Source organism: Rana temporaria, chromosome 5 (assembly GCF_905171775.1).
Source record: "Rana temporaria chromosome 5, aRanTem1.1, whole genome shotgun sequence".
NCBI lineage: Eukaryota > Metazoa > Chordata > Amphibia > Anura > Ranidae > Rana > Rana temporaria.
Window position 1 is genome coordinate 143,608,652 of NC_053493.1, and position 16,296 is coordinate 143,624,947.

Consider the following 16,296-nt stretch of genomic DNA (forward strand, 5'->3'; position numbering starts at 1 on the left):
GCACCCGGCCGTGACAGCTTTTGGCTTCACAGCCGGGCACTCACTGCGCATGCGCGAACGGCGCATCGCTCCCTAATTGGACAGGCGATTGCCTGGGACCTGTCACGTGTCCCAGGTGATCGCCTACAGGGAGGGGCCGCTAAAAGGCAATATGACGTATCACCTTAGTGGTCCCTGGGCGGAAGCAGGAAGTGGGACAGGAAGTCCCACTCCTCCTGAAGCCCCCACTCCCCCCCCAAGAAAAATTACATGCCAAATGTGGCATGTAAGGGGGCGAGGAGTGGATTAAGCAGAAGTTCCACTTTTGGGTGCAACTCCGCTTTAACATCTAGGGCGGTCAAGGGGTTAAATGTGGACCTAACTATGTGTAATGTGTGCTGCTTTTACTAATATGTCTCTCAGTTTCCTATCCCTGCTTTGCAGGACAGAGAAACAGAGAGATCAGTCTCTCTGTACAGAACTCTGTATTTATTGTCAACACAGAGCTCTGGGCTATGATTGTACACAGCCAATCAATAAGTCCTGTGTATACACCGCTCATAAAATGCCCCAAAGGTGCTGCTTGCTGGACTTTTCAGAACGTCCGCAAGCGCATCGCCACAGTGTAAAAGCACTCAGGCTTTCACATTAGGGTGGCTTAAGATGCGCTTTTCAGGTGCTATTTTCAGCGCTAAAATGCCTGAAAAGCACCTCAGTGTGAAAGGGGTCTTACAGGCTGGAAAAAAATGCCTGTATGTGGCGGTTCAAACCAGCAAACGCAAAGAAACATGCTCTGCGTTCTTGTGCGATTTGATTTTCAGCCCATTCATTTAAATGGGCTGAAATTGCACAGGATCGCATCAAAAGTAGTGCATGTAGTACTTTGAGAAATGCACTGCAACTGGATTGCGTGGTACTGTGCGATCCGGTGCAGGCAAAGGCACTGCTTTTGCGATCGCACACCAAGTGCTTTTGAAACGCTGCACATGAAACACGGGTTTCCAGCCTCATGTTTTGGTGTGCCTGGCACTAAACGTGGTGCTTTTATTAGCCCAGTGTGCATGGGACCTGTAAGTATCTCAAATAAAAAAAACATAACTGACTGACATTGTTTACTTATTATTTACTAAAGCTGGAGAGTGCAAAATCAGATGCTTAGAAACCAATCAGCTTCCAGGTCTTATTGCCAAACCTTAAGTAAACAAGCTGAAGTTGAAAGCTGACTGGCTACCATGCACAGCTGCACCAGTGTTAGTAAATCTCCCCCAATGTGTTGTGTAAATACAGCTCAGCCTAACACGCCTGCCTCTTTTTGTATGGTTAGTTTGTCCTGAAAGGACAGACACTGAAAAGCTATTTCTTCCTATCCTCAGTCCTCATGTACGACATAGCTGCTGTCACTGTCATTGCACACAGTCACACGAGCTCCACAGACAGCTGAGCCTTCTGGAGTGGGCGGGGCTATGTGTGTATACGAGCTCATTGGTTGGTGCCTCGCTTCCTCTTTCGATTCGCTCGATAGAATGTATTTCTCAGCAAGAAAATAAAGTTACAAAGATTTGAGTACTAAGCATGCCGGGTAGTGTAGTTCAGTGTAGGTCATGTGATTGACTTCTTCCTGATCATGGCTGAAACGCAGGGATTCCTTGGATCTGCAGAGCAGGTTAGCTGATGTTCTCCTATACATACCGCTTTCTGTGCCTGTGTGCAAAGGAATAATACAGGCTCGGGAGTGTCCTCTAGTATAGGACGATGGCTGGATTTGTAGCAGGTGCCTGCAGACAGCTGATCACATAGATCTCAGGCAATAAATAAATGGTAGAGTATCCATCATATGTAGTATATTACAGGAGGAGCTTGTGTGTTTTTGTGTTTTTATCCCTCATTTGTAACCAAAGCCCCCCTCCCCCATCCCTCTTTTAGGTTTAGTGTATAGACCTCTGTAAAAGGTACTGTCCAAGGCCCCTTTCTCACGGGTTCGCTTCAAACCTGTCAGTAAAATGCTGAGCGCTTTTGCAGAGCTTTACTGGCGCTTTTGAGGTGCCGTTTTTAACCTATTCAGCCCCAGAAGTTTTACCACCCCTTAATAAACAGGCCATTTCTTGCAATACAGCAATGTGTTACTTTAAAAAACACTTCCCTACTGCACATTGTCATATGATGTCCGCAGGAACACTCTGTCCCTCCGGGCGGGCGTCATATGACGTCCTTGACTTCCCGCCCGCCTTTCTTGACGCCCTGCCAGTGCAACGACCCAGTGTGAAAACACTCTGGCTTTTACATTGGGTTTGCAGCTGAGGCTTTTTTCAGGCACTTTACAGGCGCTATTTTTTTGCGTTAAAGCGCCTGAAAAACGCCTCCAGTGTAAAAGGGGTCTTATAAAGTAATCAGTGCATTTGCTCATTTCGGCAGCTAGCAGGGCGCATTTATCCCCCTGAAAGGGTTAAAACCGCCTGAAGCAGCGCATTGCGGGCGGTATAGCCGCGGTGTCCCATTGATTTCAATGGGCAGCAGCGGTGGAGAAGCAGTATACACACCGATCCTTCCATGCCCCAAAGATGCGGCTAGCAGGACTTTTTTTACCGTCCTGCTAGACAGCTAGTGCAACGCTCCAGTGTTTCACACTGGAGACAATTAAACAGCTTTTTAAGGGCGGATTGCAGGCGCTATTTTTAACGCTAAAGCGCCTACAATACACCCTCAGTGTGAAAGGGGTCGAAAAGTCAATGGCCCCAAAATAGTGTCAAAAGTGTCCGATGTGTCCGCTGCAATATTACAGACCATTACTAGTAAAAAAAAAAATCATAATAAAAATGACATAAATCTATCCCCTATTTTGTAGACGCTATAACTTTTGCGCAAACCAATCAATAAATGCTTATTGCGATTTTTTTTTTTTAGTGGGATAGCAAAAAGTTAAATTTTTTATTTTTTTTCAAAATTGTCGCTCTTTTTTGTTTATAGCGCAAAAAATAAAAACCGCAGAGGTGATCAAAAAACACCGAAAGAAAGCTCTATTTGTGTGTGGGGGGGATTTTAAAAATTCGGGTACAGTGTTGCTTGACTGCGCAATTGTCATTCAAAATGTTACAGTGCTGAAAGCTGAAATTGGGCCTGGGCAGGAAGGGGGTGAAAATGCCCCGTATTGAAGTGGTTAAGGGCTCATTTACACTTTCTTTGGCTTAAGACTTCCGACACGCTTTGTTAACCACTTGTTGACTGCCTCACGTACATATACGTCGGCAGAATGGCACAGGCAGGCAAAGCAACGTACAGGTATGTTGCTTTGAATATGCCGCCTCCACTGCTCGCTCAGGCTCTCCTGTCTCACCGGGGGGGGGGGGGTCCGGCGAACAACCAGCTGGCTGGCCAAACAAAGCCGATGCTTCGTTCGGGTTTCGGATCTAGTACGGAAGCGAGCGTGACAGCACTTCCTGGATTATTGGCATCTGAAAGGTGCCAGTTTTAAAGAATAAAGTATTCAAAAACTCTGATCTTGACGTTTTGAATCCTTTGAAGTGCAGAAGAGGGGTTTGGGGTCTTGTAGACTCCCGATCTCTCTATAAAGAGTACCTATTACTGTCACAAGGGATGTTTACATTTCTTGTGACAGCAATAACGGTACTAAAAAAATGTAAAATTACAGTGTAAAATATTTTAAATGTGCAAAATATCGGCTATCGGCAGGAGAGTTGGCCGAAATATTGGTATCGTATCGGCACTGAAGAAACTAGATCGGTCGATCCATACTTCAAATCCTCCATAGAACTCTATGGCAAAGCTCGTTGGAAGCCTCATCACAGGACTGTAAGCTAACCATTTTATTTAGTGACAGGGGCGTTGACTTGCATTCAGAGAGCTTTAACAGAGCGTGTCCGAAGCCTTGTTTTGAAGCAAGTGTAAACTAGGCCTCTTTCACACGGGATGGATCTGTGATGATCCGCCCCCTGAACCTCCGCTTGCTCAGTGGGGATCACTCCGTTGATCCCTGCTGAGCCGGCGGATGACAGGGTGGTCCCTGCACACTGTGCAGGGATTGCCCTGTCAGATCTCCGCTCTTCCCTATGGGGGGATCGGATGAACACGGACCGTCTGTCCGTGTTTACCCGATCCAATCTGCAGATGGATGGAAAAATAGGGTTTTCCGCCGTCTGCAGAATCGGAGGATTGCGGAACCGGGTGAGATCAAGTGTCTGCGGATGTTCATCCTCTGTCACCCGCAATCTCATAGGGACCAATGTATATCCGTTTTTCATCCGTACACGGATGGATGAAAAACAGACATACGGTCCGCCCGTGTGAAAGAGCCCTTACTGACAATTGCGCGGTTGTGCTACGTTGTACCCAAATAAAATTAATGTTTTTTTTCCCCACAAATAGAGCTTTCTTTTGGTGGTATTTGATCACCTCTGCGGTTTTTATTTTTTGCGCTAACAAATAAAAACCTGACAGTTTTGAAAAAGAAAATATATATGTTTTGCTTTCTGCTATAAAACACACCCAATAAAAAAAATTCTTCATCAATTTATATCAATATGTATTTTGCTACATATTTTTGGTAAAAAATAAAAATCCCAATAAGTGTATATTTATTGATATTTAGGAAAAGTTACAGCATATACAAACTACGGGATAGATTTGTGGAATTTTTATTTATACCCCTTTTTTTTTTTTTACTAGTAATGGAGGCGGACTGCAATTTTATTTCTATTTTTTTTATTGTGGAACTGCAACATTGCAGCGGACAAATTGGACACCTAACTGACACTTTTGGGGACCAGTGACACTAATGCAGTGATCAATGCTAAAAAAAATGCACTGTCACTGTACCAATGACACTGGCAGGGAAGGGGGTTAACAACAGGGGCGACCAAATGGTTAAATGTGTTCCCTGGGGGTGCTTACCAACTGTGTGGGGAATGCTTTGACTGGGGGAAAACAAAGATCCATGTTCCTGCTTAGCAGAAACGCAAGATCTCCATCTTCCCCTCTCACAGAACGACAATCTGCCTTGTTTATATAGGCAGACTGCCGTTCTGCCTCTACTCAGAACAATTGGCGGGTGTCCAATCACAATCGGGTCACCGACACAGGTACTTGATTTATCGCAGGAGGGCTGCCCTGTTGCAATATATCTGGACAGCCATTAATGTCTAAACCACTGGCAACAAAAGTGAGTACATCCCTGTGAAGTGAAAATGTCCAAATTGGGCCCAATTAGCCATTTTCCCTCCCCGGCGTCATGTGATTCGTTAGTATTACAAGGTCTCAGGTGTGAATGGGAAGAAGGTGTGTTTAATTTGGTGTTATCGCTCTCACGCTCTCATACTGGTCACTGGAAGTTCAACATGTCACCTCATGGCAAAGAACTCTCTGAGGATCTGAAAAAAAGAGTTGTTGCTTTACATAAAGATGCCCTAGGCTATAAGAAGATTGCCATAACCCTGAAACTGAGCTGCAGCACGGTGGCCAAGACCATACAGCGGTTTAACAGGACAGGTTCCACTCAGGCCTTACCAGGCCTTACCATGGTCCACCAAAGAAGTTGAGTGCACATGCTGAGCATCATATCCAGAGGTTGTCTTTGGGAAATGGACATATGAGTGCTGCCAGTATTGCTGCAGAGGTTGAAGGGGGGGTCAGCCTGTCAGTGCTCAGACCATACGTCGCACACTGCATCAAATTGGTCTGCATGGCTGTCGTCCCAGAAGGAAGCCTCTTCTAAAGATGATACACAAGAAAGCCTGCAAACAGTTTGCTGAAGACAAGTAGACTAAAGACATGGATTACTGGTACCATGTCCTGTGGTCTGAGACCAAGATACATGCATTTGGGTCAGATGGTGTCAAGCGTGTGTGGTGGTAACCAGGTGAGGAATACAAAGGCAAGTGTGTCTTGCCTACAGTCAAGCATGGTGGTGGGAGTGTCATGGTCTGGGGGTGCATGAGTGCTGCCAGCACTGGGGAGCTACAGTTCATTGAGGGAACCATGAATGCCAACATGTACTGTGACATACTGAAGCAGAGCATGATCCCCTCCCTTCGGAGACTGGGCGGCAGGGCCGTATTCCAACATGATAATGACCCCAAACACACCTTCAATATGACCACTGCTTTGCTAAAGAAGCTGAGGGTAAAGGTGATAGACTGGCCAAGCATGTCTCCAGACCTAAATCCTATTGAGTGTCTGTGGGGCATTCTCAAACGGAAGGTGGAGAAATGCAAGGTCTCTAACATCCACCAGCTCTGTGATGTCATCATGGAGGAGTGGAAGAGGAATCCAGTGGAAACCTGTGAAGCCCTGATGAACTCCATGACCAAGAGGGTTAGGGCAGTGCTGGAAAATAATGATGGCCACACAAAATATTGACACTTTGGGCCCAATTTGGACATTTTCACTTAGGGGGTGTAATCATTTTTGTTGCCAGCGGTTTAGACATTAATGGCTGTGTGTTGAGTTATTTTGAGGGGACAGCAAATTTACACTGTTATACAAGCTGTACACTCACTACTTTACATTGTAGCAAAGTGTCATTTCTTCAGTGTTGTCACATGAAAAGATATAATAAAATATTTACAAAAATGTGAGGGGTGTACTCACTTTTGTGAGATACTGTATGTGTGTGTGTGTGTGTGTGTGTATATATATATATATATATATATATATATATATATATATATATATATATATATATATATATAAAAAATATAATTTGCCTTTTCTATTTTAAACTGAATTTTACAAGTTTCAGGAACACTTTAAGATAAAAAAAAACCTCCTGCCCCCCCCTCTTATACTTACCTGAGCCCCATCTCGATCCAGTGATATGCATGAGAGAAGCGTCTCTATCTCCCCTCCTTGGTGCACACAACCATGGTAGCCATTGGCTCCTGCTGATGTCAATCACAGCCAGTGAGCCAATGAGGAGAGCGTGAAGGACACAGAGCACAGTTCGGAAATGAACCTGCTCGAGTGCCCCCCCCCCCCCATAGCAAAAGGCTTGCCGTTTTGGGGGCACTCGTCAGGGGGGAGGAGCTGGGCCCGTTGGCAGGGGACCCAAAAAGAAGAGGATCAGGGCTGTTCTGTGCAAAACCACTGTACAGAGCAGGTAAGTATAACATGTTTGTTATTTAAAAAAAAAAAAAAATGTCCTTTTTTTAGAGTCACTTTAACCACTTGCTGACCAGCTGCCGCTGGCGGCGGGTCAGCTCTATTGCGCAAATCGTTGTACCAGTACTGCGGTTCCTTTTAAGAGCTATAGTGGGCGTGTCGTTGGTGGCCGCCAGCCATCCACGATCACTCCTCAGAGAGGCAGAATGGGGATCTGTCAGTGTAAACAAACAGATCCCCATTCTGTCAGGGGAGTAGAGAGAGAGAGAGATTGTCTGTTTCTAGTGATTAGGAACAGGGAGTCAGTTTACTCCCTCCACAGTTAGAAACGCCTCACTAAAGAACACTTAACCCCTTGATTGCCCCGAAGTGTAAACCCCTTTCCTGCCAGTGTCATTTATACGGTAATCAGTGCATTTTTGTAGCACTGATTTCTGTATAAATGTCACTGGTCCCCCAAAAAGTGTCAAAAGTGTCCGATCTGTCCGTCCCAATGTCACAGTCCCACTAAAAATCGCTGATCACCACCATTACTAGTGAAAAAAATAAATAAAAATGCCATAACTCTATTCCCTATTTTGTGGATGCTATAACTTTTTTTGGGATATTTATAGCAGAAAGTAAAACACATTATTTTATTTTTTTTCAAAATTGTCAGGCTTTTTTTTTTTTTTGCCCAAAAAAATAAAACCCCCAGAGGTGATTCAATACCACCAAAAGAGAGCTCTATTTGTGGGGAAAAAAGGATGCGTGGGTACATCATCGCAATTGTCAGTTAAAACGATGCAGTTCCATTTCGTAAAAATGGCCTGGTCATTAAGGGGGTAACATTTTGTGGTTAAAGCGGGGGTTCACCCTATCGACGGGAAATTTTTATTTTTTTTTATTTTACCTTAAAATCAGGCATTGTAGCGCGAGCTACAGTATGCATGTCCCGAATTTTTTACCACCGTACTCACCTTGTAGTCGTCCATCGAAGATTCCGGGGAATGGGCGTGCCTATGGAGACGGAGGATGATTGACGGCCGGCTCTGGCGCGTCACGCTTCTCCGGAAATAGCCGAAATAGGCTTGGTCTTCACGGCGCGTGCGCATAGCCTGTGCGCAGGCGCCGTGAAGAGCCGAGACCTACTCCGGCTGTCTTCGGGGAGAGTGACGTGCCAGGGCCGGCCGTCAATCATCCTCCCTCTCCATAGGCACGCCCATTCCCCGCGGGAGGCGGAATCTACGATGGACGACTACAAGGTGAGTACGGGGTTAAAAAAATCGGGACAGGCATACTGTAGCTCGCGCTACAATGCCTGTCTCGATGGTAAAATGTGTCGGGGGTGGGTGAACTACCGCTTTAAGCATTAAAGTGGAGTTCCACCCATTTTTTTATGTTTGTCTGTGCTGCATGCCCTAATCTCATAGTGTTCAGAATGGACAATTTTTATTTAATTAGTTGCTTGTAAATACCTTTATTTTGTAATCCTTCATTACTTCCTCCTCCTTATTAGCCTAGGCTATTAAGTCACAAGGCTATTTGCAAGGGTTTCTGGGATAGGCATCATGTTTCCCAGTAGTCCTTGCAAACCTGACTGAAACCTATTACATTGCTTGTGCAGCACTGAGCATGTGTGAGATATGCAAAGCTGAAATCCAGGAAGTCATACAGTCTGGCTTCATGATGCCCACACTTGAGATGGGCACGGTCTATTTATAGATTATAAACTATCTAAATGCTGTAACAACCTAACAGAACGGACCTTAGTTTACAGACTAACTTTACTAGAATACATTAAGCTTGTGTATTACAGGGGTATTTATATTTAAAAAGTGAAATTGTGGGTGGAACTCCCCTTTAATGAGCAAAATAATATTTGACCCCCTTTGCAAAACATGACTTGGTGTCAAAACCCTTGTTGGCAATTGGAGGTCAGACGTTTCTTGTAGTTGGCCACCAGGTTTGCACACATCTCAGGAATCTCAGGATGGATTTTGTCGCACTCCTCTTTTGCAGATCCTCTCCCAAGTCATTAAAGTGGCTGTTAAGCCACTCAGAGGGGACACTACAATAGGAGGCAGTGCTGATTAAGTATACATGTTAGTGTTATGAGAGCAGCGGGGGGGGGGGGGGGGGGGGCTCACAGACAGACAGACAGAGAGGGGATGGGGGAGGAGGATGAGGACACAGGAGGGTGCTGCTGATGGAGGCACGTAAATTGACCACAGTGTCAGGGCTCAGCAGCCATGATACACCGTGGTCAGTTTACAGAGGGGTGGGGAGAAACTGGCAGGATCAGCCATTTTTTTTAGGTCTTACATGGGGCTAAATGACAGGACAAGTACTGTGTCATATAACATGCTTTAAAGGAGCAGGAACCCGTTGTTAACCCCCCCCCCAAAGGCCGACGTTCGGTAACTCAAACTTTCAGCTCCCTCCACATATTTTCTATGGGATTGCTTCTTCTTGAGCCACTCCTTTGTTACCTTGCCATGTCCTTTGGGTCATTGTCATGCTGGAATACCCATCCACAACCCATTTTCAATGCTCTGACTGAGGGAAGGAGGTTCTCACTTTAAGATTTTGACGGTATAGGGCCCTATCCATGCGGTGAAGTTGCCCTGGCCCCTTAGCAGGAAAACACCCCCAAAGCATAATGTTTCCACCTCCATGTTTGACGGTGGGAATGCTGTTCTTGGGGTCATAGGCAGCATTCCTCCTCCAAACATGACGACTTGAGTTGATGCCAAAGAGCTCGATTTTGGTCTCATCTGACCACAACACGTTTACCCAGTTCTCCTTTGAATCGTTCAGATGTTCATTAGCAAATTTCAGGCCTGTACATGTGCTTTCTTGAGCAGGGGGACCTTGCGGGCGCTGCAGGATTTCAGTCCTTCACGGGGGTAATGTGTTACCAATTGTTTTTTGGTGACTATGATCCCAGCTGCCTTGAGATCATTGACAAGATTCTCTTGTGTAGTTCTGGGTTGATTCTTCACTGTTCTCATGAACCCTGAAACTCCAAGAGGTGAGATCTTACATGGAGCCCCAGACCAAAGAAAAGTGACAGTTATTTTGTGTTTCTTCCATTTGCGAATAATTGCACCAACTGTTGTCGGCCTCTCACCAAGCTGCTTAGCATTGGTCTTGTAGCCCATTCCAGCCTTGTGTAGGTCTACAATCTTGTTCCTGACATCCTTGGATAGCTCTTTGGTCTAGGCCATGGTGAAGTGATTGGAATCTGATTGATTTCTTCTGTGGACAGGTGTCTTTTTTACATAGGTGAAACCTGCCAACAGTGACTATTTAGGTATCAGAAGTCAGTTACACGATTTTACAATAAGTAATTTTGTGACAATTTAATTGAACAATCTCCTGCAGATTTATGAGCAACTATGTACTGTGATGAGCTAACTGAAATAAATAGTTTCAGTAGACCTGTATAATTTTAATCGAGTGCTGGGCCGCGCCGGACGGTAATTGAGGCCACGGCTTTGCAGCCTTCTGCAGTCCTATGCTTCTTTCTGGAATTTGGCGCCCTCTTGTGGTGGCCGTTGGTATGACAAGACAACCAGCAATGCTAATGGCCCTACCTGTTTTCACTGCCTGCCCATCTCTGTCCCCTTTCTTAAGACACCTAAACATTATATATATATCATTTTTATTCTAACAACCTAGAGAATAAAATGGTGCTCGTGGAATACTTTCTGTCACACCGTATTTGCGCAGCGGTCTTACAAGCTCACTTTTTTGGGAAAAAATACACTTTTTTTAAATAAAAAATAAGACAACAGTAAAGTTAGCCCATTTTTTTTTAAATTGTGAAAGATAATGTTAAGCCGAGTAAATTGATACCCAACATGTCACGCTTTTAAAATTGCGTCCGCTCGTGAAATGGCGACAAACTTTTACCGTTTAAAATCTCCATAGGCGCTGTTTAAAAAATTCTACAGGTTGCATGTTTTGAGTTACAGAGGAGTTTTAGGGCTAGAATTATTGCTCTCGCTCTACCAATCGCGGTGATACCTCACATGTGTGGTTTGAACACCGCTTTCATATGCGGGCGCTACTCACATATACGTTCGCTTCTGCACGCAAGCTTGACGGGACGGGGTGCGTTCCTGGCTCCTAACTTTTTTGTTGGCTCCTAGATTCCAAGCAGATTTGTCAAGCCCTGGTAATGTGTATGGACAGTTTGAGCTAGAGTCCTACGAATGACTCTTCAGAGATAGTATGCGTAACAGAACGTCCCACACTCCGATTGAGTGCTTCCGTTATACACCGCTTCCTATCAGTCTGGATATAGATATCAGATATTCCAGCTGCCCTCAACACACAACGAGACGAGACTTGTTTGTGTGCTAAACATGGAGTGTTTAATAGAACCAAGAATACATATATACAGTTTAAAGAGGAGGTAACCAGAACATAAATTAACATGAGCTAATTAACTAATCATTTACCCAGACGAGGTGACTCCGAGATATGACCTTTCAAGGTAGACGTCCCGTCTCCTCTCACCTGCTATACAATACACATTATCATAAGTGTAAACACAGGACATCTTCACACAATAGCAGGGTAAATTTGCAGAGAGGACAGAGAGATGGCTGGAGGCGAGGGCATTGGCATCTAACAGTATGAAAGAGTCACTCTTACAATTAACCCGTGGAGTTCAGAATCAACAACCAGTAAATATATTTACAGATATCCTGGGATATATTGTGGATAATAATTACATTGTCCAAGATATAATTTCTCAGTCATCCTATGCCCCTAGTGGACATAGGATGATTTTAGACATAAGAGGGTCCGATTTTTGAAGTTTTATCACCAACAGTGATGATTGTGAGATGGACCTTGTGACTGGGTTCCAATACCGCAATTCCATAAATAGGATGAGTTTATAAGCTATACTTTAGCTGTTATTACATGTAGGGAAGATGTTGGAAACACTTGTGTATTTAAGATTTTCTGATCATTTCCAGGATTGTGGCAGGTTATTTCTTGTACAAAAGTAGATAACATTTTAAGACCTTGAAATAGATTTTTATTTTTTAAAGTGGAAATGACAAAAACTTGTAGTGAAGATTAAGCTATCCTTTCCTTAGGGGTGTGCGCGTTTTCCCGGAGGGTTTGAAATGCTGCAATATTGCACATTTTGGTGTGCTCTTTCTCCTGCTTGCATTTTGTCAGAGAATCATTTACTTTTATTCAGCAGGTTCATAGCTTTTAAATGTAATGGACCACGTTACTTAATAGGACAAGTACATGGCAAGTGCACTTTTGCGCTAATGCACCTTTTCTGACATACGTCTCTATTTAAGAATCCTGAATAGACCTATAATATGAGTTTGGAATAAACTGAAAAGCAAGAAGGCCACCGTCTTCTATCTTTTTTTTTTTAATGAGTGTTAAAATTCTGCATGATGCAGTAAGGTTTTCAACCTTGGGAGAACGAATTAAGAATAACAAACTTTCTGACATTATTCCTCTGGCCTTTTTTTTTTACACATTTTATTTTTTAGATACATTGTAAAGACAAGTGTTTTAATATGCCTGGATCAGAGACACTTTTTAGCCAGATTCACAAAGAGTTACGCCGGCGTATCAGTAGATACGCCAACGTAACTCTGAATCTGCGCCGTCGTAAGTTTAAGTGTATGCTCAAACTGAGATACACTTAAACCTAGCTAAGATACGACGGCCTGCGCCGTCGCATCTTAGGGTGCAATTTTTCCGCTGGTCGCTAGGTGGCGCTTCCGTTGAGTTTGGCGTAGAATATGTAAATGACTAGATACGCCGATTGACGAACGTACGTGCGCCCGTCGCAGTAAAGATACGCCGTTTACGTAAGGCGTTTTCCGGCGTAAAGTTATTCCAACAAATAGTTGGCCTAGCCAATGTTAAGTATGGCCGTCGTTCCCGCGTCAAAATTTGAAAATTTTACGTTGTTTGCGTAAGTCGTCCGTGAATGGGTCTGGACGTAATTTATGTTCACGTCGAAACCAATACGTCCTTGCGGCATACTTTGGAGCAATGCACACTGGGATATGTACACGGACGGCGCATGCGCCGTTCGTAAAAAACGTCAATAATGTTGGGTCACCAATCATTTCCATAAAACACACCCCCCATCCTCATTTGAATTAGGCGCGCTTACGCAGGCCCCATTTACATTACGCCGCCGTAAGTAAGGAGGCAAGTGCTTTGTGAATACAGTACTTGCCTCTCTGACTTAAGGCGGCGTAGTGTAAATACGATACGCTACACCGCCTTAAAGATGCGGCGCCCTACCTGAATCTGGCTATTTGTGTAGAACTCCCCATCTACTTTACTGATTTATAAAGGTTCCAATTTTTTTTAAATAACAAACATGTCACACTTACCTGCTCTGTACAATGGTTTTGCACAGAGCAGCCCCAATCCTCTTCATGGGTCTCCCTCCAGTGCTCCTGGCACCCCCCTGCTGTTGAGTGCTCCCACAGCAAGCTTCTTGCTCTGGGGCGCTCCTGCATGCTCGTCCCTAGCTTTGCCTCACTGCCCCGCGCCCTCCTCAATGGCTGTGATTGACAGTAGTGGGTGCCAATGGATAAAGTCAAGCAAAGGGCCACATCCAGTCCGCAGACCACTTGCCTAATTTATGGATCATACAATTCAGCCTTGTACAATCAATATAAAATGTCTTATATTATTTGTATGGAAACTAAGACATGCATAAATTTAAAAAGGTCAACACATCGCCAGTTCTTTGTGCACTACACTCTTATAATACACATAATAATCAAACAAGGGCTGCCTAGCCTGCATTACGGTTCTTAACCACTTAAGCCCCGGACCATTTTGCAGGTAAAGGACCTGGCCCCTTTACATAATACCCCTACCCATTCATCAAAAAAGTATAAAAAAAGACAGATTTTGTAAATTTCTTTATTAACCACTTAAGACCCGGACCATTATGCAGGTAAAGGACCTGGCCCTTTTTTGCGATTCGGCACTGCGTCGGTTTAACTGACAATTGCACGATCGTGCGACGTGGCTCCCGAACAAAATGTACATCCTTTGTTTCCCACAAATAGAGCTTTCTTTTGGTGGTATTTGATCACCTCTGTGGTTTTTATTTTTTGCACTATAAAAATTTTGAAAAAAATTCTATATTTTTTTACTTTTTGCTATAATAAATATCCCCAAAAAATATATAAAAAAACGTTATTTTCCTCAGTTTAGGCTGATACGTATTCTTCTACATATTTTTGGTAAAAGCGTTTATTGATTGGTTTGTGCAAAAGTTATAACGTTTACAAAATGGGGGACAGTTTTATAGCATTTTTATAATTTTTTTTTTTTTTTTTACTAGTAATGGCGGAGATCAGTGATTTTTTTTCGTGACTGCGACATTATGGCAGACACATCGAACACTTTTGACAAATTTTTGGGACCATTGTCATTTTCACAGTGATCAGTGCTATAAAAATGCACTGTTCACTGCCAGTGTCATTTTCACAGTAAAGGGGTTAAACACTAGGTGGCGCTGTAGGGGCTAAGTGTTCCCTGCATAGTGTTTCTTACTGTAGGGGGGATGGGCTCTGAGTCACATGATGCTGATCTCCGCTCTGAGTACACAGAGCCAAGATCATTGTCATTGTCACTAGTCAGAGCGGGGAGATGCTTGTTTACACAAGCATCTCCCCGCTCTATACCTCCGTGAGATGATCGCGGGGATCCCCCCGGTGATCGAGTCCGTGGGACCCGTAGGCCGACTCACGGACAGGCATTTAAAGGGGATGTACAGGTACGTTGGTATGCCTCTCCGTGCCATTCTGCCGACGTATATGTGCAGGAGGCGGTCCTTAAGCGGTTAATTACATATATGCCACATTTTTTAACCCTTGCACCTGCTTTCTGTTCTCCTTCTACACTGTGACCACTTTGTGGTCACCAGTCTTCTTGTGACCCTCAATCCGTTTACTGGCCACAAACTACACCCAAACTCCCACTGCCAAAATACATTGATTCGTGATTTGATAGGTAGTGTTTTATATTTGCTCATTTACATTTGGTTCAATGTGTTATGCAGTACTTGGATGTGTCTTATGAGCCATTATACATCACTAAGGACTCTTCATTAATATTAATATTTTTTGAGGTTTATACACAGGATCTTGCTGGCAGAAAAAATAAAATTATGGCTACACAATTAATCGTTAAAGAATCGAGTTTGCCTTTCTTTCTTTCTTTCTTTCTTTCTTTCTTTCTTTCTTTCTTTCTTTCTTTCTTTCTTTCTTTCTTTCTTTCTTTCTTTCTTTCTTTCTTTCTTTCTTTCTTTCTCTCTTTCTTTCTCTCTTTCTTTCTCTCTTTTTTTCTCTCTTTCTTTCTCTCTTTCTTTATCTCTTTTTTTCTTTATTTCTTTCTCTCTTTCAAGGGGGTACAGTGGCAGGGCGGGGTACAGTGGCGGGGAAGATGTGCAGGAGGTACAGACATACCCTACTTTTAAGTACACAATGGGACCAGAGCATGTATGTAAAACAAAACTGTACTTAAAGTGAAGAAATACCTTTTTTCACTTCTAGGCTGCAGTGTGAGTGGCAGGGGCTGTAGTGGGGGCACCAAGGGCTGTAGGGGGGGGGGCGTCAGAGGAAAACTCATAGAAAGAAAATGTAAATAGGCTCATCTGATGCAGGGGGGGGGATATTCAATCCTTCCCCCAGACATTGCGCCATGCACAAAGGACACTGGTGCTGTGGAGAGGATGGATGATGTTCTGTGGCTGACAGGGAAGCCGGAAGAACCACCATGTGGATGTGATGTCACCAGAGGTGCGGAGACAGCCAGGATACACAAAGGAAGAGCTCACTGGAACAGGACAAGCTAAATGCTCAGAGCTTCAGTTCCTTCTACTGCGGCTGCAAGGCGCGGTAACATTTTTACTTGTGAGGCACTTTACGTACACTTGCTGATATGTCCGTACTCGCGAGTATACATAAAGCGAGTGTCCGTAAAGTGGGGTATGCCTGTACAGTGGTGGGAGGGATGAGAAGGGAGTTCAGCGGTGGGCCAGATGAGAAGAGGGTTACAGTGGTGGGAAAGATGAGCAAGGGGGTTTCAGTGTTGGGACAGAGGAGAAAAGAGGTACATTGGTGGAGTAGGGGGTTACAGAGGTGGGGCAGAAAAGCAGGGGGAACAGAGGTGGGGCAGATGTACAGGAGGTACAGTCATGGGGCA

General features: G+C 44.2%; 1 protein-coding gene across 1 annotated transcript in view; it reads left to right on the forward strand.

Annotated features, from left to right (window-relative positions):
• The first annotated feature begins 1,547 nt into the window (after positions 1-1,547).
• The window catches only part of VPS41 (VPS41 subunit of HOPS complex), a 377,598-nt gene continuing 362,849 nt past the window's right edge, over positions 1,548-16,296 (forward strand). Inside the window, exon 1 of the mRNA XM_040353190.1 lies at positions 1,548-1,642. Within this exon, the coding sequence (XP_040209124.1) occupies positions 1,604-1,642 (39 nt within the window). The 5' untranslated portion in view covers positions 1,548-1,603. The remainder of the gene's footprint in view (positions 1,643-16,296) is intronic.